At 45.1% G+C, this 24,622-nt stretch overlaps 1 protein-coding gene across 3 annotated transcripts; it reads right to left on the reverse strand.

Moving 5' to 3' along the window:
- Window positions 1-222: 222 nt before the first annotated feature.
- On the reverse strand, window positions 223-22,110 carry chn (zinc finger transcriptional factor charlatan). 3 transcript variants are annotated; one of them, XM_070209601.1, is made up of 7 exons: window positions 21,597-22,110; window positions 6,534-6,847; window positions 5,466-5,986; window positions 4,389-5,396; window positions 3,593-3,793; window positions 3,076-3,411; window positions 223-2,397 (listed from the first exon to the last, which is right to left on the reverse strand). In XM_070209601.1, the coding sequence occupies exons 2-7, from the start codon at window positions 6,750-6,752 to the stop codon at window positions 504-506; spliced, it is 4,179 nt and encodes a 1,392-aa protein (XP_070065702.1). In that variant the 5' UTR covers window positions 6,753-6,847; window positions 21,597-22,110; the 3' UTR covers window positions 223-503. The 3 variants fall into 3 exon arrangements, with proteins under 3 accessions (XP_070065702.1, XP_070065701.1, XP_070065703.1); XM_070209600.1 differs by lacking the exon at window positions 21,597-22,110 and adding an exon at window positions 16,165-16,478; XM_070209602.1 differs by lacking the exons at window positions 3,076-3,411; window positions 3,593-3,793; window positions 21,597-22,110 and adding an exon at window positions 16,165-16,477.
- Between the last annotated feature and the right edge of the window lie 2,512 nt (window positions 22,111-24,622).

The following is a 24,622-nucleotide window of genomic DNA, read 5'->3' on the forward strand; positions in this document are numbered from 1 at the left end:
TTGCAACTCAACGAATATCTCTTCCTAGATTCTATTAAGTGTGTTCTTTATAAATATTTAAGTGTAAGTGTTTTATTTTTTGTCGTTTTTTAACACTGCAACGTGAGTGTGCCTGTGCATATGTGTGTGTGTGTCGTTTACATAACCTCAATTATACAATTAATATAATGGGAAATTTATCGAAATGAGGGCGTTGCTTTCTACATTATTATTTAATAATGATTTTCGTTATGTATCTTTGTGTTTTCTTATTTTTTCTTTTTTGTTTTCTTTTCATGTTTTTTTTTTTTTGTTTTTTTTTTTTTTTGTAAAGAGAAATCATATTTCAGGTACATCACAACTTAAAATTTAACAAATAAATGCAAATTTTTAATGAATTTTCAATGTTAACGCCTAATGCATAATAACTGTATATGGCAAGCAAAACATTTGCTAAGATAAATGAGAGAGTGTTTTCTCTCAACGAGAGAGAGAGAGAGTGAGAGTGAGAGAGTGTGTACGCTTTACAGTTTGGCATGCCTTAGACGGCGATGCAACTGTAAACTGTAGCGCCGCTCAAACCGTGCGCTGCACTGCCTACAATCGCGCGACGCGACCTTCAAAGCTCGATGCTTCCAAAACCGATGCAGCGCCAGAGAGCCAAGCGTATGATAGTTGAAGCTAATGCCGCCGCCATTGCGCCGACGGCTGGCCGTGCAGCTGGCGCAGCCCAATCTCTGATGCACCAGCTTATTGAGATGCTTGTCCCGCAGCATGGCTACGACCACCTCGGGAGCGAGACGTATTTTCTTTGGCTGCGACTGTTTACGTGAGCTGCGCGCCGTCTCTGCCTCTGACTTTTTGCTAAAGTCCAGCGGTGCCGTTAAATATTCTTGCTTGCTAGCTGCATCGGCCAGCAGTGGCAGCAGCGTTGCCAGCTGATTCAAAGACTTGCGCGAGGCATTAGCAGCGCTGCTGCTGGCGTTGCTGTTGCCATTGATGTTGTTGGTAATGCTACTGTTGTTGAGGGCATTTTGATTTACTACTGGTACTTTCTTGGGACTTTTTCGTGGTGCTGCCAGATCCAGCTGACGTTTGAGCAGCGACTGCGGCTGTAAAGCCGGCGCTGCAGTTGACTTTAACGGCGCACTGTTATTGCTGCTGCTGCTGTTAGGCACCTTGGGCGTTATGGTAAGCGTGATATCCTCCTTGTTGCGCAGATACTCTATGTACTCCTCGGTCTCGCTCAGCAGGCGTCGCCGCTTGCTGGGCGACAACGTTTGCTCACGTTCACGCTCTCGCTCCCGCTGCTGACCTGTTGTTGTCGCTGTAGGCAGCGCTGCTGCGGCAGCAGCCAGCATTAGGGGCGTCTCAGCTGCATAGTATTTGTTAATAATATCCTTAACATAATTCTGAAATTGTGTTCCAATGCGATTGAGATTCTGATATTCCATTTGTGTGAGAAAGGGTGTGTTGTTATTATTATTATTGTTGTTGTTGTTGTTGTTGCTGCTGCAGTTTGGTGTTACTGTTACTGCAGCCACTGCCGCAGCAGCAGCAGCAGTTGCTGCCGCCGTCGCTGCTGCGGCCGCCGCTGCTGTTACCTCAGTGCTGCTGGTGTTGTTCTCTTTATCATCTTGACGATGAAGCACGGCATTTCTGTGAGATTTCTCTTTGAAATAGCTGTTGTTGTTGTTGTTATTATTATTATTATTATTGTTGTTATGGTTGTTGTTGTTTAGTTTATACGCGGGAGACGATTTAATAAGCTGCACTCGCTGCTGCTGCTGCTGCTGCTGTTGTTGTTGTTGTTGCTGTTGCTGTTGATTCTCTTGATCTTCGTCATACTCAATTTTGAGCTTTCGCTTGCTCGCGAGCAGCTCGATGGCCGTTTGCTCGTAGGCTGCTGCCTCCAGAAATGCCGTTGCCATCAACGCCTTGTTGTTCTGCTCTTTGTGCTCGCTCTCATCAGAAGCTCGCAGGCTTTTACCGTTGCTATTGGCATGACGCGACAATTTCATTGGCGAGGTTGCGCCCGACATGTTGTACTCATCGCCCGAGTACGAGGATGACGATGCCGACGAGGGCGTATTCTCATCATCCTCTCCCGTCGAGTGCTGCCTGGCACGCATCACGCCAAACTTTTGACGCTGTGCAATGTTGCCGCCGCTGCCGGCGCCGCTGCTGCTGCTGTTGATGTTGCTGCTGCTGTTGGTATTGCCGCTGTGATGGCCGCCCATGCTGCTCAGGCTGTGCAGTAGCGCAGCAGCCTCTCGTGTCGTCCATTGCGAAGGCAGTTTATTATTGAACAGGAGTTGATGATTAGCTGGTATTTTCAACTCGTGCACGCCTCCCGCTTTATGAAAATCCTGAGCGACCGAAGCTGTGTTGCGACTAATGGCGTCCATTTTTAGCAGACTGCAGGGATGACAAAAAAACAATACACACATGTGATCAGATTGGTTCGTATTATAAGAGAATGGTTAAGCAAAAGATAATGAGTAAAAATGCGAATCATAATAAACACAAAGTTTTACACTGGTGGCCATCAAATTTGAACACAACAAAATAAAACGAAAACAATTATGAATTTTGGCAACAGCGCATGATAAAGCTTAATATAATTTAAAAATAAATCCAACCTTTTGTTTTACACTAAAAAACAAAATGCTAAATTAAATGATATGTTTAAATATATAACGACAGAAGCATCGGAATAAATGATGAAGTTTGGCAACAACGCATAAAGAGGAAGAGCAAACATCAAGTTTGCAATTATAATTTAATTTTATGAAATTGTTAAATATAAATCATAAAAATAATGAAATTTGACAACAGCGCAAGGGAAAATAAAATTCACTCTTTCAAAAATTTTTAGTGGAACAGGAATTAAGGAGATTTGAAACAATTTATCGAAAAAACAATGAATTTTGGCAACAATGTAATTGTAAAAATAACAGCAAATGCAACAAAGAAGATTTAACGAAAATGTGAAAACTGGCAACAATGCACAGGACAATACAAATGAAAAAGTTAACAAAAGCAAACGACAAGTTAATATTGACAACAATTGGTGACAACTGTGCTGGCAAATACCGCGCATAGTCCTCCGGATCGCTGCCCTCGGCTTCGAGGTATTGAAATAAACGCTCCGAGCCGCGTTTCTGTGTGGCCGCATTCGGCAGGCTGCCGGTGAGCAGATCATGCGGCGGTATCAGAGACCCATTGGCACTGAGACGCCAGCCCACCATCGACGTGGGATTCACAATGATCTCCTGCAAGGGGCCGCCCGTAATGTTGCCGCCGCCGCCGCCGCCACCGCCACCGCCGCTGCCGCCTCCAGTCACACCCTCATTGGTGGTGGTGGTATAGATGGTAACGGCTCCACTGCCGCTCACATTGCCAACGGTTTGGCCACCGCCGCCCGACGAGCTGCAGCACGTTAAGTGTAGATCGTTGACGTGGGGGGGGCGCGAAGCGGTAAGTGTGGTAAGCGTGGATCATAGTGGGGACAAGAACGAGTTGAGAGAACAAGAACGAGGGTAGTAACTAGAGTTAGGAGCAATGTGCGCGCTTGGAGTGGGATTAGGGGAAGGCGGTCTGAGAACGTTACCCAAAAGCATTGCCGGCATTGTGGAACGTGTTCAGCTGATTGTTGGCCACCAGCGTGTTGCCAATCGTTCGCAAGACATTCAAGTTCTGGCTATGTGTTGCATTGTTGCTGCCATTGTTGTTGCCATTGTTGTTGCCGTTGTTGTTGCCGCCGCTGTTGTTGTTGCTGCTGCTGCTGCGCGCCGGACGATTGTCGTGCGGACTGCATTAGGTTTAAACAGAAACAAGTCGGGTTTTCAGCAAAGAGACGAAAGATGACGAATCAAAGAGGACATATTATCTATCTCTAAACCTTAACGAAATTCTGTGATATGATATGATAACTAAATGCCCTTATCATTGTTCTATTCCATTCTATAAGCAATAGATCGCATTCCTATTTATCCCCGGATTGGTATCCAAATTTCAATTTAGTTTTTCTAACTATTTCTATGAGTTAAACAAGACATTGATATACTTAAAAATCGAATTGCAAAAGCTTCAAAAGGATACTAGGATCGATCTGAATCAAATATCTTTTGTACAGTTCCTTATTGGAATATCTTCATATTTTCTTTATCCGTATCCGGATCATTATCTGCGCCTACAATTCGATTTTCTTTACAATTCTTTTATAAAGATAGAAACTGTTATCGAACTATTTCAAGAAGAAAGTGCTTCATCTCTGCTATGGAATCATTTTCTTAGGCACATTTGTCGTTCCTTTTGACTATTCAAATTTCTTTCAGTTTTCAGAGAGAGATAGATAGAGAGAGAGAGAGAGAGAGAGAGCGAGATAAGGAGAGATCGTTACTTACTGCACATCACTCATGTGGGCCTGGAACTCCTCCTGCGTGTCAGCCAGATAGGAGCACTTGCTGCAGGCACGCTTGTTGTGCACCTTGAGCACGTGGGTGGCAAGACGCTCCGAGCGCGCCGCCTTATAGTCGCAGAGCAGGCAGACGAATGGCTTTGTGTGCGTGTTGAGATGACGCTTGAGACCCCACTTGTCGGCGCCCGACCAGGGGCAATAGCAGCAGGTGAAGCGCTTCTCGCGCTTGGGCTTCAGCAGTCCAGAGCCGGCGGCGCTGCTGCTGCCGGAGCCGGAACTGGAACTGGCCACCGGCTGTTGAGCGCTGTTCATGACCGCGCCCACATGCAGCGGCAGCACAGAGCCATCGTCCAGTTTCTCCTGCTTGAGCTGGGCCAGCGGCATGTCGGCGGCGGATGCCACCGCCTCGATGGTCTCCACAATGCTCATGCTGGTCGAGGTGGGATGACGCTGTGCCTCCAGGAACGCATTGTCAATGTTAACGCCCGTTGCATTGATCGTCACATTGCCGCGTCCGCCGGCATGATGCGTACTGCCGCCGGATCCGCCGCCGGAGCCGCTGCCGGCGGGCACATGGCGTCGCGTCTTGTTGATGTCGTACTGCAGCTCGCGATGCATGCGCAGAAAGTGCTTCTTGACGTGATCGGCGCGATTGAACTGCTTGAGGCAGGCATAGCACTGAAAGGGCTTCTCATCCTTGTGAATGTTCTCGTGCCGTGTGTACAGATCCCGGCGATCCGTCGAATAGGGGCAATGGGTGCACGCATAGCGCTTGACTATGTGCACACCATTGGCAGCTGCCGCGGCGGCGGCTGCCTGTGCTTGGGAGGATTTCTTGCGGCTGCCGCCGGACGAGCTGCTGCCGCCGCCGCTGCTGCTGCTCGAATTGGTGGGCGCTGAGGTGGGCGTGGACTGGGCCAAATTCTGTGCCGCATTGGCCGATGTCGAGGGGCTGGCATAAATCAGCTCTGCCGCGTGCTCCTGACGATGTTTTCTATTGCAAAACCAAACAATTGTTTTTATTTCGATTTATATTCATATATGCCATTCGATAGCTACTCACTTGGACTTGGGCGTGCTCTGATGCTGTTGCTGCTGCTGCTGTTGTTGCTGCTGTTGCTGCTGCTGCTGCTGCTGCTGCTGCTGACTGACGTGCGCATAGCTCTGCAGCTTGCCGCCCGTGGTCCACTGGACCAGCTGCGGCTGCTGCTGCTCGGCTGCGGCGGTTTCCTGCGCCCAGCGCTGCTGCTGCTCGCCGGCCTTCAGCAGGCCCGCCTGGCCGGCGGCAAAGCCGTTCTGCATGAGCGCTGCCAGCCCGAAGGCTGTGCTCAGATGATCCTCGGACTTGAAGCTGCCCACGGCGGCGACGCTCGCCGCTGGCACCACAGAGGCGCCGCTGCCGCTCGCGCTGACCACCACAGAGTTGCCCGACTCTGATTGTTGCTGCTGCTGCTGTTGTTGTTGTTGTTGTTGTTGTTGGATTACATTGGCCTGGGTTGTGGCCACGTTGTTGCCGCTGCCACCGCCCGCAGCACCACTTGCTTCGTATTCAATGCTGGGCGCTGCGGTGCGATCGATTTGTTGCTGTACAAATAATCGTTCAAAAAGTCTTATGAGTTTATTTCGAGCCAAATAAATATGTTGCATTTGTTATGTTTGCTAGCTAATCTAAATCGGTTAAAATTTACTTGGCGTTTTATGCAAAATCGCAAAAAATATATCTAAAACTAATTGTTGAGTATTTCTTTGAATAACTTTGAGGTGGATTTTCTGAAATCAGCTAAACACGTCTCACATGGATTTCTATATAGATTATGACGTGGAACTGTACTCATTTATACAATATATATTTGATATTTATACTCAAAACAATTTATCAAAAGACTTTGTCTACACTGTTTCACTTATATTTTTAATTATTTTGAATCAATTTTCATCAATTTTAAGTAAGTATTTAAGTAAGTATTTAAGTAAGTATTCGAATAGGTTACACTCAACAGTGAATCACAGTCAACTATTCAACTACTCAAAATTGATTCATTGTTAATTATGAAATAATAACAAGTAGTTTTGAGTAGCAATTGAAATAGTGAGGGAAGCGATTGTTCATTCAATTCATTGATGGACTTACCAAATTCGTAAACGAGCGCTGCTCGCCCTCGGGCACCGCAGTGGGTCCGCTGGTGGCCACCTGAGCCACCGGAGTGCCGAGCGTGTGCAAACCGTTGCCGGTCTCCTCGCCGTATAGTTTGCGTGTGATTTCCTTGAACATATCTTCATATGTGGCCTCAACATGTGAGGACTGTGCGCTCGCTGGGTTGCATCCTGCCGCTGGGATTAGTGTTGCCATTGCTGTGACTGTTTGGCCTTGGCTTGCGGGCGCGTTGCTCCAAAATTGCAGCGACTGCTTCTCTCGCTGATGCCTCCACGTATGCGCTTCGAAAACTGCAATCGAAACGAACAGAATGTGTCAGAGTGAGCGAGAGAGCGGGAGAGAGCGGGAGAGAGAGAGAGAGAGTATTCTAAGTTAGTCAGTGTGTCTAAGCTAGACGCACATTCACATCCGGCACACAAAATAACCAAAGCCCCCAATCGACGTCAGTTCTGGGAATTGGCTGTTGACACACCGCGAACCTGCCTGCCTTGGGCCCTAGCAATGGGGGAGGACACGCGGGGGTTTACGACTGCGGCCGCTGTTGACGTCGCTTGCGCAGCATCAGCTGAGTCAGCATCAGCGTCAGCGCAGGCGCAAGCAGCGTTGTTAACGACTTTTTTTATACACCACTTGTTTGACAGGCGACAAGCGTGTCGAAAATGGTTTTATATAAGAGTGCAATTTTGTAAATGTGATAAATTGGAGCTTCTTATTACTTAAATTTACTACTATATATATAATAAAAATACTAAACATTTCATACAAAATATTGTAATCTTATTGATTTCTGCTGCTAATCAAAAAAGTTTTTGACACTTTTGTAGCCTGTGTTTTGTGCCGAAGCAGAAGCAACAACGACACCAACAACAAACGTCTTTTGCATGCCAGCTAAAAAATACCCCATTGAGAAGGTAACGCGCCCAAAATCTTTGCAACCTGGACAACTCCTAAGCGCATCTCATAAAAATGCAATACAAATTGGCGGTTGTAATTGCGGCGGCACTTTTGTTGTTTTTGGTGGGTGGCTTCTTGTTGTTGTTGCTGCTGTTGTTGGCCCACATGTTGCTGGTGGCTGCGCCTCATTTTTCAAGTGAGATGCTGACACACAACAACAACAACATGCAAAACATTTGTGAGGCGACAAAATTGTTGTTGTTGTTGTTGTTGGTTTTCGTTATGGGCATGGGACATGGGCACGTTTCATGCCATGGCCCAGAGCCAACACAGACGGAGCCACCCACCCACGCCTAGGCCCAGGCGCATGCCGAATATGGGCGAGGGGCCGACCCGTTGGGGAGTGGTGTGTGTGTGTGTGTGTGTGCGTGTGTGTGAAGGAATGGAAGAATTGTTGGCGTTTGTATATGTGACCGTACCGAAGCGTGTTTTCTTTCGTCTCTTTTGGGCTCATATTTCGTATGGGTATTTTTGTTGTTGATTTTTTTTTTTTTTTTTGCATATTTGATTTTATGCTTCGTGTGCTTTTTACAGTTGTTGCCCACACTTTGCGCCATTGGGGGCGTTTGTGTCTTCTGCTTCTTCTTTTTGTTTATTTCATTCGTTTCTTTGCTTTGCTTTTGCTTTTGCTTTTGGCGGCTGCGACTTCAGTTTGTTGGGCATGTCCGCGCCTGCGGATCTCAGCGCCCTACCCCTCCCCCACCCACTCTCTTTGATTGACTCGCTGCGTGTGGTTTTCAAGCCAAGGGCATTGTTGTCGTTGTTGTTGTTGTTGTTGTTGTTGTCGTTGTTGTTGTTGGGTGGGACTTGACTTTGTCTCAGCTCAAGATCAACGTAACTAAACAACGTAAATGTACATCATAAGCGATTGAACTCTATTTTAAGGATACTCTCGCGATGAAATTTAAGTTTGACTACATTTACATAACTGTATTTTCATGTTTGCCTTTATAAACTCTTTAAATTGCAAATTTTCAAAATGTTTGCAAACTATATATATATATTTTTTTTAAAAGTTCCCGAAAGCTCAGTCCGATAAGGAAGGGCCAACGATGGGGTCAACTTTTGTGGGCGAGCGATAGACTCACAACAACAACAACAACAAAAATGTCATGCGTTGCCAGCAACAACAACAACAACAGCAGCAGCAGCGTGTGTGGGTGCTTGGTCGGGGCCAGGCACAGTAACAACAACAACATCCGCTTTGCTAATAGCAGGCAGCAGAAAAACAAAAAACAAAAAAAAAACAGAAAAAACCCAGAGACAGACGACGACGCCGTCGAACGGGCGCGTCAGCGAGTGGGCTGAAAATGGGCGCAACAGTCGTCGCCGCTAGCAGCAGCAGCAACAACAAAATCAATTTACAACAACAACTAACACGCGCACCATCAAGAACAAATACAACGATCCGTCGCCGTCAGCGTCGCCGCCTCTGGTGGGTGTGCAAAAACCGACATCAGCTTTGGCAGCCACAGCAGCAGCAGCGCCGCCGCCGTCGCCGCAATGACAGCGCGATTTGGGGGAGTCAACGAGAGTGAAAGAGCGGGCGAGAGCCCCAGAGAGCACAAACCGGTTGGCAGCTGAACATAAAAAAATGCCGGTTGGAGAGCTTTTGCTTTAGAAATAATTGAGTGAGAGCAAAACAGCGCAAAGAGAGTAAAAGCATGACAGGGCGCACGTCTTCCGATCGTCGCTCTTTTTGTCCAGCTGTCGGCTGGTGTCTTTCGTTTTGCAGATGCCGCCGCACGATTGACTGTTAACGGTAAACGCATTATTGGGTGGCTTCTCTTCAAATATGGCAGCAGCTCCAATTGCTGTTGCTGTTTGTTTTTTTTTTTTTTTCCTTCTTTTCTCGCTGATAATATTCGTCAGAATTGCGTTGTTATGTGCTGTATGTGTGTGTATTTGTATGCTACCCGTTAGGGGGCGGGCGTCAAAGCGCTAAATTGCCATGTGGAGAAGCAAAGCCATAGATTTGACTGTGTGTCTGCGTGCGCAGTTAAATATATGTATGTATTAATGTACATATGTACATACATAGACATTTTAACACCCGTGGGCCGAGCCGACCCGATGGCAGCTCAGGGTGAGCCACAACATTACTAAAAGCTGTTGTTGTTGCGGTGAACGGTGAAAGGCCAAGAGAGGGGACAAGTGGAGTGGAGATGAGAGGAGGGCGGCAACAGAGAACAAGCAATGGGCAATGGACAGCGGGCAGCACACGGCTCGCAGGCACCAAGCAGCAGCAGCAGCAGCAGCAGCAGCTAATGACATGTTAACGCCAAGCAGCAGCCGTCTGTCGTTTCACAAGCCACACGCAGTTATTAAAAAGCGCTTTTGCTGGATGGTGTGCACAGTGGGACCAACTAATTGTTAGGGCGGCGCCTTGCCAAAGGTAACTAATCGACTAAATTGAAAAGCACATGCAATAATAATTAAAATATTATACATATGACAGAATATTCGATTGGCTTCAAACTAATTTTTAGGAAGATTCTTTAGGGAAGTTTTTTATTGTAGTTGAAAGTTGCACCTTCTTGGCTTCGATTGGCTTCAAACTCATTTCTAGGAAGATTCTTTAGGGAAGTTTTTTATTGTAGTTGAAAGTTGCACCTTCTTGGGTACAAAAAATCAAGTTGACTCCAATCGGATTTAAACTAATTTTCTACATTATAAAATATTGAAGTTCTTCCCACTGAACTGATTAACTAAGCATACTTTCAATTATATTTTTAAAATAATTTTAGGTGTGTTTCATTAAAGGCGAAAAATCGACTTGAACAGGAATAGAAGATATTTATTTTTTATTTTTATAATCGCGAAGCAGTTGGAAATGATTTATATGAGTCAATGCAAAATGAAATGCATCATTTGAAGTTCTTGAGATTTCCAGCATCTTGTACCACTGTGTCACGACTCTAGCTGGCATTAGCAGCGTGATACGTCGATACACACACACACACACACACACACACACACACACACGAGCATCGAAGACAACAACCACAACAGACATGTTAGTAAAGTGGGTGGGTGTCTAACAGCTGTTGTGTCCAGCAAAACTCAACGATCGGTCGAGCGACAGCTAAATAAAATCTTCAGTTTTATATGCGCGCGAGCAGCAACAGCAACAACAACAGCAACAGCAACAACAACAGTCGGTAACGTAACGATAAATGATTTTCTAGGCAGCGCTTCGCTGCTTCACACGCCTACGCAGCAGCAGCAGCAGCGACAGCAGCAGCAGCAGCGACAGCAGCAGCAGCAGCGACAGCAGCAGCAGCAGCGACAGTTATAGCAGCAGCGCATGCGTGTGGGCTGTCGATTGCATTGGTGTTGTTGCGTGGGTCCACCAAAGCGGAGGGCGAGGGAGAATGGGGTTGGCAAAACAAATTTGACAAAAATAAAATATAGACAAAATAGCAAAATATACACACACATGCATATATGTATGCACTGTTTGCATGTATGTGTGCAGCTAATATGTAAGCGCTGCGTTTACGATTTTTAATTTTTTTTTTTTTTACATTTTTGCACTTTTGGCAGCTGCGCAGCAGACTGCGGGCGCTGCATGTGTGTGTGTGTGTGTGATGCAGAGGGCAGCAGCAGCAGCTTTATATGGGCGGCAGGTGGTAATTTTTGTGGCCAGTCGAAGACAACAGCAACAACAACAGAAAACGATGCGACGGCAGCTGCTGCTGCTGCTGCTGCTTTTTTTTTGGCGTCTTCTTTTTGAGCTGAGCTTTGGGCAAGACGTAGGACAGACAACAAAGCAATGAGCGCAGCGCTCTAAAGCTGGTTTCTGTGTGTGTGTGTGTGTGTGTGTGTGTGTGTGTATACGTTTGTATGGCTGTCTGTTGCTGCTTTTGGGTGGTGCTGGTGGCATTGCCTTGTGGGCGTTTGCAGCAGCAGCAACAGCAACAGCAACAACATTCACCGGAGCAACATTCACAGCAGCAACATCTTCAAGGGCAGCCATCAGTTAAGTTCAGTTGGGTTCGATTCGGGCCAAGTCGTATAGCATTTAGCCGTCTCTCTGACTTCAGCTTTTGGCTATGCTTATTATTATTGCTGTTGCTGTTGCTGCTGTTGTTGCTGTTGTCGCTTTGCTGGCAGCTGTTGGCAGGTGCGCGCCCTCATAAAACGTTGTCGAACGACCCAAAATGCAGGCGCTGCCACTCTTGCGGCTGCTGCTGCTGCTGCTGCATGAAAAAATGGCGACGTTTGCGTCTGGCGTCCCTCTTTCAAGTGTCAGTTGCACCCTACTACTCCTCCTCCTCCTCCTCCTCCTCCTGCCTGCGTTTTCTTATGAAATCTTTGCCTTTTACTTAAAATGCTGCCCAAGCAACATGTGCAACTATCCTGAGCTCAGAGCTCTGCCTGTCTGTCGATCTCTGCCCCTCTGCAGGGGCAGGGTAGAATTTTATGCAGTTGCTTTTTATTTTAGGGGTGGTTTTTCAGTCGTGCAGCCAGTCGAGCCTGGCCCTGTATGTAGGGTTGCCGAGCAGGTTGCAGCTGCCGCCAGAGGGAGACTCCTTTCCAGCCTGTTGCTCGACCCTTAGGGGTTGAGCATTACCAGCTGACAAGTGGATAAGCCAGGCTAGCAGGCAAGACCAATTATGCCATATATACATATATATATACACATATATATATATATTAATGAAACACATCTGGGATTTGTTACACCTGACGCAGTGCCTCTGCATTTATATATGTATATTCCTGTCTTTATGCTATTGGGAAGATTCTAGGCCACAAGGGAAGACAGGACAGAAAATAGTTGTGCAGGTTTGATTCTGGAAGATTCTTTGTGGAATATACAAGCCATAAAAATCGAAGTTAAGCGAGAGATATCTATTGTTATATCTAAACTTTTATCTTAAATAATTTATTAATTATTATTATCAGTCAGCAAAAATGACATTAGGAAACGCATATCTAATGAAATTAACTGTCTAATGCATTAATGTGTTTTGTTTCAAATTCCGATCATGGCAGAGCAGAGTCCAATGTTAACTCTAGGTTTCATTGGGATACATCGAGTGGACTGACGCTGATCTAGGGTTGTTCTTCGTCCCGGTTGTCATACATACATACATGTGTGTGTGTGTGTGTGTGTGTGTGTGTGTGTGTATTTATATATCCGTTTGTATGTATAAGCATGTGCTCTAAACCCAACCCAAAAATTCGACGTTGAGTTGTTGACGCTGGACGCCTCTTAAAAATAACAACAACAACAACAGCAGAAGAAGCAGCAGCAGGCAGTCACACACACACACACACACAAACACACACACACACACACAGACTCCGACTGAAAAAGACCCAATAATGAAATTTCACAACAACCTTCGTCGACATTTCGTGTGTGTGTTTTTTTTTGTTTTTTGGGCCGTTCCAACGTTGAATATTGAAAAACGGTTGAGGTTTTAGGCAAATTGTAGTAGGAGGCGGCGATGAGGCCCCTACCCCTCAGCCGCAGCCACAGCCACAGCCCCATAGAATGAGGCAGCGAAACGCAGATAATGATGATCACAAAGCAGAAAGCACAAAGCAGAAAGCAGCGACGGCGACTGAAGACGAGTTTCTCGTTTTCGGGCCAGGCCAGCGAAGCGACAGGCAAACCCAACCAAACCAAACCAAAATATAATCAAGCCAAGAGCTGCTAACCCCTCCCCCATACGGAGAGGGACTGTGCCCAGGGCCCAGAGCCCAGTTGCAGGCCCAACCCAAGTTTGAATGCGGCGAATGGTCCACAAATGAATTGAAATGGAATCCTACGCAATGGGGTGGCTGCTGGTCGCTGGTTGGAAAGGGGACGCGGCTCGGAGACGCCACAGGTAAAAAGTAGAAACCTTGAAAGCCGCAAAACAAACAGCTGCTGCTGCTGCTGCGGAACAGGTAAACTCTCTTTCGGGCAGGTAACCTGCATGAGCCAGGACGGGTCGGGGGAGGCGAGGACGCTGTAACAGGAAATTCCTATGTGATTTTTGGTGAGATTGTTGCTCGGATCGCTCGGTCGACTGGTCGATTTGTCGGTCGGTGCAACAAGCAACCCTCTTGGCAGGCAGGCAGGTAACCGATTGTCGATTGCCGATCGTCCCGTTGTCTTGCCGCATGCCACCCTCCCCTAAAGAACGCCGGCCATGCCCCGACGGGAAGTGCGTAATTTAGTTTGTGAAGTTTGCGCTGGCTGCGTTTTGGGGTCGCGCCTTTGTTCATGGGAACTTGAACTTAAATGAGCCGCAGAGGGGGAGAGATTGCGGCTGTATGTGTGTGTGTGTGTGTGTGTGTGTGTGGGTTGGTCGTTTAAGTTGGGGTGTATCGCTATAGACGGAGGGAGATACCGTACGCTAGGCAGTTGTCTAATTGGCAAGCGGTCTGAGGGATCGAGTACATTCTTTTCAAGGGCAATTTACTCTTAATTTCGCATTTTAATATACAAATTTCCCACTTAGAAAAAGCGCAGCCTGCTCAACTAACAATAGGATATTGAGTTACAAGTTTCCCATTAGCAAAAGGGAACATAAGCTCGATCCTAATCTAAGAGCAAAAGTCCCCGCGGCGACGCGAATTTGACTCCGTAATTAAGCTTACACAAATCTGTGTATACATATGTATGTATGTATGTGTAAGCAAAACCGATCGCCGCATTGACAACTCCTTTCCTTGCTTGAAATGATGAAAGCGCAGCAAAAACTGTTAAAGTAAACGAAGAGGAGACGACGCTGCACAAACAACAAAATGTGAGCAACAACAACAAATTATAGAGGGCCGAATTGTGTGGGGGCGGCAACGTAGGCAGCAACCAAGCAAAGCAAAAACCGAACCAAACGAACGCGAAGAGGGCGAGGTGAAGAACACATAATGCAAAAGTCGTCGTTGGGTGGGTGTAAGAAATTCGTCAGAAGTCGCTGTTAGCAGGCGGCAGGCGGCAGGCAGAGACGAAACTGCAGGCAGCAAACGGCAGTGGGCAAGCAAAGAATTTGTGTGATAAACTAACAGAAGGGTGTGAAGGCAAAAAATAAAATAAAATAAAACTGAAAACGAGGGCCGAGGGCCGAGGGCCGAGGGCCGAGGGCCGCTGTTTAGGCAGTGGACGCCAAAATAAAAACCTAAAAAAAAAAAAATCAACATACGAAACAGCAGGCGGTAGAGGCAGACGACGGGCGACGGTCAGTCGCGTCGCTCGCCGAGCGAGAGCGAGAGAGCGAACCAAAAGTCGGGAGTTGAGCCAAGCGAGGCGACAATTAAAGAGCGCAACGGCTACGCGACAAAGCAAAAGAATAAATAGGGCTGAGGTAGGCGTCGCGTCGCGTCGCGTCGTTCGCCCCGGGGGAAACGGGCAGGCAAGATTTTAAAACATCACCCACTCACACAAGACTGTGCGTGCGTGTGTGTGTTTGAGTTGAATGCGTTGCGCATTTGCTAAAGAGAAACACGAGAGCAGTCAGCGGCTGAAAAGAAAGTAGGATAATGTAGGCGCAGGGTTGCCAGGCCACATTAAAAACCGAAGCTACAAGTGTGCGTGTGCGTGTGAGACGGAAAGAGGGCGGCAGGCAGACAGACAGACAGACAGTCAGTGTGGGAGAGGGAGGAAGAGTGTAGGCAACACACGCAAGCTGTCAAGGATGTTGTTGCTGCTGCTGCCGCTGCTAGTGGTGGTGGTGGTGGTGGGTTTCACATCATTCATTATCGTTGCCCCTTGCAGCGCGGCGTCGCGACTGCGCCAAGCGAGGGAGGGCCAACTGCGATGGCGACTGCGGCTCGGTTTTCATGGTATTTGGGTACGTGTGTGCGTGTGTGTGTGTGTGTGTGTGTGTGCTGGCATCTCTTTTGTGATTGCCACAGGCGGGCCCCGACCCAAGGCACGAAAGGGGTGCCCACTCTTCGCGGGCATTCTTTGTTTTTTTTTTTTTTGGGTGTGTTGTGTGAGTGTTGGTGCGTTTTTTGGGCGTTGGAGTGGCTGTTTTTTTTTTTAAGTCTGTGTATAATTGGAAATTGGGTAACCGGTTTGTGAGCCGCCAGCTACCTGTGGGTTGTGGTTGTTAGCTGTGGCCTTCGGAATGATTTTTGTCGATGAGTCTATGTAATGTATGCAAGTGTGTGTGTCGGTCGGTCGGTGTGTGTGTGTGTGTGAGTGTGTGTGTCTGTTAGCCACATGGATGTTGAGCGGTAACATGTGTCCCGTTCGAGGGGGGGGTGGACAGTCAAACAAACCTTAGTAGCGAGAATTACTTAAAAGAAGAAATATTACAATTTTAACTTAGTGGCATCCTGGCAAAACAGTACGACCCAACAATAAATCGAATCCAGATAACCATAACTATATTTCTAAATATGAATGCATCTAAGATATGTCCAGATATAGCTTTATCAGAATAACGGCATACTCTATTTTGCACAACAGACGAAATTATATTTTGATTAATGCCCACTTTAGTGCACTTTTATTTTCATTCGCATTTCGAAAAGTCTGGCAACGTCCTTAAAAAAATCTGCGCCCTTGAAATTTGAGCGTATTTTAATTGCTATCAAAAACACACACACACACAAATCGAATAATCGAATTATATACATATTTATATGTACTCCCAAATTAACTCTAAATCCGCGCTTTATCTATATACATATATATAAACATATGTACCTTTTACTGTTCGCAATTAGTCTCTGAATTCTTCGGCCCTTAAGCCATTTCCATTTGTTGTACAGCGTCCTTTTGTTGTTGTTGTTTTTGCACTTGTTGTGTACACAATTTGTTCTCTTGTTTGAGAGTATGCAATCAATTGCATTTAGGCACAATTAATTGTGCACTTTAATTAATCAAACACTAGCCAAAAATCTTAGAAAACACGCGCCGCCGGCCGATATAAAAATTGTTTGTTGTTGCTGCTGATGCATGCGATGCGAGCAAACGAACCGAACGCCACGAAAAATTCCAACAGACTGCGAGAGCGTCACCGACACCAGACAAAATGTGGGAGAGAAGCATGGAACGATGACGCAGCCAGCTGCTGCTGAAACGACCGCGCGCTCGACAGCGTCAGTGGCGTCGCACAGTGGGCTAAGTCAATAATATGAAAATTAATTTCCTCGTTCTAAAATTGACAGTGTAGTTCGCAGAAAATTTTGCAACGCTATTTGGCGTAATTAAAAGGTTATGTCTGTTATGTGAAAAATAGGCTAATCGATATTATATGAATTAAAAATTTCAATAAATTCAAGCATTTTTGATATCAATTAGACGATTCCAAAATTGCTTTCAGTCCACTGTGCACAGCCGCCAGGGGGCCCAAGCAGCCACCTTATACAGCGAATGATCGAATAAAAGAGAAATTGCAACAAACAATCGACGAAGTCGCCGGCGTCTCTGTCTCTGTTGGCGTCAGCAGCAAGGCAAGGCAAGGCAAGCCACCCGCTCATTCACGTTTTTGCTGTTGTTGTGTGGGCCACAGTGAGAGCGCCAGAGAGCGAGAGTGGGAGCGCGGTAGAGTTAACATTGTTGTTGTTTTTTGCGTAGGGTGGGTTGGCTTGTAGAATTTCTGGACAGCGTTGTTGTTGGTGCTGCTGCCGCTGCCACTGCCGATATAGCGACAGCGCTGTCGCGCAGAAGCAGGTCAGTTTGTGTGGCGTCCGCTGCGCAACTTGATTTTTGTTGCTGTGTTTTTATGCGCGGCCGTCGGCGTCGGCGGGTTGACTGTTGGTAATGATCTTCGTGCATGTGGGTTGCTGCTTATGGCTGTTTTTGTTGCTGTTACTTGTTGGCGGCGTCGTCTACGGGGGACGATTGACTGTTGCGTTCATTAGCGTGGCCGCCGCTTTTTTGGGCTCGTTTCCGAGGAGGTGCCGATACATAGTCCAGGTAGACACAATACATGCTTGTCTGCGTGTGGATATGTACATAAGGTTGGGCAGGTAGTTGGCAGCTGGGTGGCGCTGGCTGCAGCGTGGGCAGCAGCGCTCGAATTGAGGTTAGGTTGAAGTAAGCCAATGAAAAAAAATCAGCTTTAACATTCTGTCAATGCTATGCAAATTGCATGACTCACAGGGGAAATACCTCAATAGTGCAATGTTGCGCTCGACAGCAACTACAACGAAATCGCGAGCAGCGCGGCAAGCCAATGAAACTGAAAGTTTAACGCAATCTGAATGGCTGCAAAGAAGATGCTGCAAATAATGCAGCGCTGCGACTGCGCTAGTGCGCAGTCTCTTGTAGCGGAAAGTTACGGTTATTCTTTATTATTGTTGTTGTTATCAGGAAGGAGCGATGTGAGTGCATCAATTGATTGAGTACTGTGGACTGAAATGCATACGGATGAGAGCGAAACGAGAACAGTTAAATGAACTTGAGAATGCCCTACAAAATAATTAATGATGCAATAATATTAACACTGATTGATTATATATATGTACATAAAAATAATAATAAAAATCTTTAAAAAAAATATTGATTTTTGATTAATTAATTATTATTTTTATTAGTATTGCTTTTCATATTTTTAAATTCCAATGCTTAGAATAGATTAGGAAACTTATAGATCAAATTGTCTATCTGAGCAACTGGAATTACGAATCGGAAATGCCCGCAGTGCAGCGCATTGCAACAGATTGCAGATTGCAGGCAAAAAAAAAAAACAGGTTACCCAGTGAAATGGAGCACCCTACTTTTAAGCTTCATTGCCACGCAACTGGCGAGCGGATGACGCGACCGTTGCAAAGGAGCAGCCAGCGAACCGGTTTGCAGCAGCCCTAACGAGACCGATTCAAACATGTGGCCCACTGGCCAAGCTGGTCGAAATCGAACTCGAGCGTTGCCAAAACGAACCTCAGCGCGCATTGAAGGGCGATGTCGCAGCTGTTGCACTTGTCGGGTGCACGATGCGTCCTTTTGCTCGTATTGTATTTGTGATATAACGAAAGCTGCGTAATGGGCAAAGGCAATTACAAAACGCCAGAGCAACACATGGCTTCGACCTCCGAGGAAACCTGTTGCCACGCCGAGAAGCCCTTCTCCTTCTCGGGGAGAAAGTGTCGCCGACTAGGGCTTCACTTGTTAAGGCGCCAGCTAAGACCACGAAATCCCGCAGCGTGGATCGACTCGATTCTCTCCCGATTCTTTCACGATTTGCCTGCACTTTGTCACGTCTCATTTAACAATATATAAAAAAAAATAAAAAGTGATGGAGTGACATTCAAGAGGGGCCAAACCTGACCCTCTCGCCAAGGCAACAGCAACAACAACAATAACAAGAACGTTTCAGACAATAGCCAGAGGGTGGGTTGCGATCGTCGCTCGCTCAGCGCTCACACATATTCAATATGGCGTAGCGTGGGTCGGGAACGGGTCCGGGTGCGGGTGTGGGTGTGGGTGCGGGTGCGGGTAGGGTAACGCATGCGCAATTTACCGACTACAAAAACTTGGAAACATGGGCGTGGGTGGGCCGACCATCTATTCATGTCTGTCTATCCGTCCGCCTCTCTGTCTGTGTGTGTGTGTGTGTGTGTGTGTGTGCGAGGTGGTTGGATACAGTGCCCGCTTTTGCGGTTGGGCTGTGCTCGCTTGTGAGTCACGGCTTTCTGGGCTATGGGTGCTTTCTTAACTCTGGTGCCAAGTCAAACTGGAATTTGATCAACAGGAAATGGTCGGTAGTTTAGATACCCCCCCCCCCCCTCCCTCCCACCCCTTGCAACATCGTTCGAAATGAAGCAATTTGAGGCATATTTGTTGTTTTTTTTTTTTTTCACAAATTTCCCAGAAAAATAAAATCAATTAAGAAAGGATAACTTTGACATATCGAAGAAATAGACATTTTCCCTACAATATCTGGGAAAACGGAATATTTCGTATGGCAGCTATATGAAAATCCCATGTGGATAAGATTTGGCACATACATTTAGGGAGTTGATAGAAGAAATAACTTAAGACCGATCATTGCTATGGCAGCTATATGATATAGTAGTCCGAGGTTGATCAGATTTGGCAAATACATATATGAGGCGACAGACGGCTGTTGATGTTGATTAAGAATATATATTTATACCTTATAAGCTCTTTTCCTCTATGTGTTACACGTTTCATGACAAACTTATAGTACCCTCCAAAAGGGTATCTTCTAATTTCTCCAAATTCTTTTGGAGGAGTAAATTGGTTAAGGAAATACTTTTATAAAGTAATTGGAGGAAATCTGCATAAAGGATTGTTAAATATTAGGGAAACATAGAATAGATAATATCTGATGTAGAGGAAATTAAGTGTAAGTATTGTTGCCTTTATGCTTAAATTAGTTTAAATATGGAAACTAACATTTCAGATGCAATTGGCCGCAAAAGTGCATTGGAAAGGTACGAAAATAGTTAATCCTTTATCAAACATAAGGCGACTCTCAGAATTTAATTAAATTTGGAGCATTTTAAGAGCAGCAGATAAGTATAAAATCACAGACAGACTTTAGTTGCATTTGAAATGCACACAAATTACACACAATTTCCCAAAGCAATAACTTTTATGTATGCATGCACATATAGAAAAAGTTTCTCGATATATATTTATATATATAGTAGACATATGTAAATGCATGTATATTCATAATCCCTTGCATGCAATACAAATGCACAAAGCTTTCCATTTTATATAAGGTATAAATCATGTACATATGTAATGCACTAATAAAAACCCTCACGTCGCTCCCCTCCCTCCCCACCCCTTGTCCACCTCGACGTTTGTTTGCATTGCCTGGCAACAACATGCAAAATAAAATCCAGAAAGAAATTTAGTTTTACAAAATGCAGAAGCATAAATAACAAAATACAAATTATATAATGAAAACACGCACACAAGTATCAATTCGCACACACACATGCACATGCACATGCACACATGCGCACATGCACACATGCACATGCACACATGTGCATGCATATGCCGCATATGTTGCATAAAAAGCAAAAGCACAAAAACCATATGCAGCGAACGCCCAACTACGCCCACAAAAGTCAAAGAGTCTGTGCGAGCGAGAGAGAGAGAGAGAGAGAGAGAGAGAGACAGAGCAATGCAATTGCATTTGAGAACGCAGCTGAGGTGTGAGAGAAGGGGAGTGGAGTGGAGAGGAGAGGAGACGAAGAGCGAATTGAAACTATGTGACACTATGCGAGCAAAAAGAGAACGAAGCTCTCGCACTCTCTTTCCCTCTCTCTCTCTCTCTCTCCCTCTCTCTCACTCTCTCTCACTCTCTCTCTGTGTGTTGACTGGAGTCTGATTTGAAAACTGCAACAATTCCTTTGCAGTTTTTTGATGCGATGGCATAGCTTCCGGGAGCTGGGGAGAGTTGGCTGAACCAAAAATTGTTATAGACACAAAATTTATGATATGCGCCGCCTGGTGGTAGGAAAAACCACCACCCAACCCAGTGCGAAAAGTCGCTCGTTTGTAGTTTTCAAATGCCAAAGCAGCCGAAGCTTCAATTTCGTTGTGTGCGTGCGTGTGTGTGCGTATGTGTGTGTGTGGGTGGGTGTGAGTGTGTGCATTGTTTTGGGGGTTGGTATTTTTGCTGCATAGAGCGCCTGCTCCAATACCAATACCAATGACAAAAACATAGCAATTGTTTCCATGTGGAGAAAGTATTGATGATGGAAAAATAGAAGTTGGCGCTTTTTAGTTGTGGGGGTTGTTTGGAGCCCGACAATAGTTTGCTGCTGTTGCTCATCGGGATGGTGCTGGCGGCGGTGGGGTGTTTCTCTGGAAAAAGTGCATACCGAAAAATATACGCACACAGACAGGCAATACGCTCGCACTCACACGCACACACACTCGCACACACTCGCACACACAAACGCAGTGCGGAAAAATCAATAAATCATTTGTTGGAAAATTTTTTAATTGCCCACAGCAATAGAATTTTACATAAAGCTGCATTAAATGCGTTTTTTATTAATTAGCAACTCTGTTTAAAATATATATGGTTAATATTTAGGAATCCTTCCGAATTCCTAAGCATATGCAATTATCATGTAAAGGAATTCGCACAGAATTAACAGAGGAGATTTAAAAACTATTGCATACTTTCATGCGCTGCAACTTACCAACATGTTCGCAGTGATTTTCGCGGCCAGCTCAGAAGTATGCAACACAATTTCACGTCAACGAGCGCCCACAGCGCGCACAGCCAAGCTTTTTTTTTTTGGGTGAATCCTTTACACAGTGTTCTTCCTTTATTTGTAGTTGTTCTTTGACTTGGTTACGCACTGCACTTTGAACATTTTACCGTTTGATTGCTTAGCGCTTTTTGACGTTTGGCGACACAATGGGCTTTTACAACTAACCTCATCAACACTCACACACTGAATGAATTGTTGTAACTGAATGAATGGGAGTGGAAGCTATATGGCTGCTCCTAGAATGCAAAGTGGCGACTGATGTCGCTCGACTTTTGTGCCAGCCCTGGCGTCGGTGCCGACGTTCAAGGCGGCGCACTCCCCACGCCCCTCAACGCAACGCACTGTCGACAGTCGACAATTTAACCGTTATTTGCTTTGTAATCGTTCGTCTGTGTTTTGTTTTTGCGGCTGCAGCGTTTTTGCTGTTGTTGCCGCGCCGATTGCCAGTCGCGCAATAATTGCGCTCCGAGCTGTGCAATCGTATAGAAAGCTTCCTGTTTATAACGCACCGTGTTGTTGCTCTTGTTGTTGTTGCCCTCACAAAAAAGCGCGCGCATTCCAGAGCTCTCCCACACGCACAAAAGGCGAGCGATTTCGTTTATCTCACTCTCTCTCTCTCTCTGTCTTTCGTTTTCGTTCGCTTGGCTCTCTGACTGGCCCACCCCATGGCGGCCATGTTTATTTACAAAAAGTTTACCGTTATTTGTGAGCTGTTATCAAGGGTATTTGAGAGTTATTGAAGACTTTGTTGATTTTTATATATTAGTTATATATTAAATGCCACGCGTATACATTTGAATTATTAGTTTTTAGTGTTAAGGAAACAAAAACAACAATACGAAAATATTCACAAATATATAAAAGATTGGGTTTTAATTTTGTTAAAAATTTAAATAAAATCAATAAATCATTGTCAAACGAGTTATTCAAGTGCAGCAAAAGTCGAAAATTTCTTGTGACTTGAAAACTGTTGAATTTGAAATTGCGCGCCCAGCTTATCCGAATGTGGCAGCCCTGCAGATTCATTATGGAGCGTTGCCACACTGATAGCCAAGACAGCCACCAGTTGCATATCGTTAGTATGCTGCCTGCTATGACATTAGGGAGCGTTGCCACACTGATAGCCAATACAGCTACCAGTTGCATGTCCTTAATATGCTGTCTGCTATAGCACTCAAACTGTTAATTAGACGTTATAAATTTGAAAATATTTGCGCATACAAATAAATGCGAAGAGATTGTTGAGTATTGCAGAACAAATTAAAGTTTTTGTAGCTTGTTTAAAGTTGCGTGCATTTATAGCTGTTCATATATATAGCATGCACATATGTGTCATACCGAAAATGAGATGCCCTTTGTGGCATATGGAAAATCAGAAATAGTCCGAAAAAGTCAAGATTTATTTTAACTCGTCTGCAACTGAATCCAAGGTATCTGCGCACCGAGCACTTGCAACTGGGAGCTGACTTTCTTTTTTGTTTTTATTTTGAGATATAAAGTTTTAATCAAATTGCATATGTGACCATAAACAGACACACACACAGACACACACACACACACGCACACACAGGCAACGGCAATCGAGCCATCGCCCACCACCCCACCCCTTGGCGCCCTGCTGCTAACCTAATTTTGCAGCCTGTTGGGGGTTATTTTTTTCTTCTCCTTCTTCTTTATGCTCATTTTTGTTTCTTTATTTTTGGAGTATTTTCTGCAACGTCAACTGTCTCGAAAAGTTTTTAATCATTGTCACCAGGCGGCAAATTTGAGATTTTTTCCATTTTTTTTTTGGTACTTAAGATTTCCATATACAATCAAGTGTTGGTTTAATTTTCTTGTTGTCTTTGTTGGGATTATTTTTCTTTTTATTTTGTTGCCATTTTTGTTGTTGTTGCTGTTGGCCCCGATTTTTGTTTCACAAGCGTTGCAACATAATTTGTTTTTTTTTTGCTGCCAACAAATTCAATGCAATTAAAAACAATTCATAATACGCTGCGGTTGCTTTTGTTGTTGTTGTTGTTGTTGTTGTTGCTGGCCGCTTTTCCATATGCTGCGCCGTTTTCCACAGCCCATCAGCTTTCGCCCGTGTAATTTGTCTCTCATTGCAGAGAAGTTGGCGTCGCCTTCCCTCTCCCTCCCTCCCTACCTCACCCCTTCCATCCATCAACACTTGTAAATGTAACACTTTGTTTAACCAAAAATGATTTTTAATATAACTTTTAACGGGCTTTCGGTTTATGCATTTAATTAAAGAAGCGCCCACAGCTAAAGCCAAATGAAAATGCAATAAAATCTAAATAAATAAATCGACCAGAGCCAGCGAGCGGGAGGGAGAGATGAGAGGGAGAGAGAGAGAGAGAGATAGACACAAACTGGCTGGTTAAAATATGCAAACAAGAAACGGAAAAACTTATTTAGACGCCGCAGCTAAACTACACAAAAAAAGCGCAACAACAACAACAACAACAACAACAACAACAACTAAACAGAATATACAACGGGGCCAGAGACAAAATGTTGCCCCGGCTGCTTATGAAAATGGCGTCACAAACGGAAAAACTCAAACACACACACGCACACACACACACACACACACACACGCGCGCACAACACTCACCGAGTGCAGCGCAACTCCCACGCGTGCTTAACTCTGCCCCGAAATGTTGCACGATGGGCGGCCAGCATTGAAAAGGCAACAGAACACAACAAATTCCCGAAATGCATAAGTAAAAACATAAATATTAAAACTAATCCTAAAATGAAAATTGAAATATTTAATAATTCAGTTGTTGGATTTGTCCATTTTGTCAATGCACAGTTTTTGAATAAATAAAATCATGGGCAAGCAAATATGTTAAATCAAACAAACATTTTAACGCCGAACTAAAAGAATTAAATACAGTAACAAAAATGTAAAAAAAAAAACTATCAAATCAAACTTTAAGGGGAAG

Source organism: Drosophila virilis, chromosome 5 (assembly GCF_030788295.1).
Source record: "Drosophila virilis strain 15010-1051.87 chromosome 5, Dvir_AGI_RSII-ME, whole genome shotgun sequence".
NCBI classification, from domain to species: domain Eukaryota; kingdom Metazoa; phylum Arthropoda; class Insecta; order Diptera; family Drosophilidae; genus Drosophila; species Drosophila virilis.

Coding starts and splice junctions, on each gene's coding strand:
- chn (XM_070209601.1), bottom strand. CDS start 6,752: ATGGCAACACTAATCCCAGCGGCAGGATGCAACCCAGCGAGCGCACAG. Junction 5,987..6,533: donor AGCGCTCGTTTACGAATTTG/GTAAGTCCATCA, acceptor TTATTTGTACAG/CAACAAATCGATCGCACCGC. Junction 3,412..3,592: donor AATGCCGGCAATGCTTTTGG/GTAACGTTCTCA, acceptor AACGTGCTGCAG/CTCGTCGGGCGGCGGTGGCC.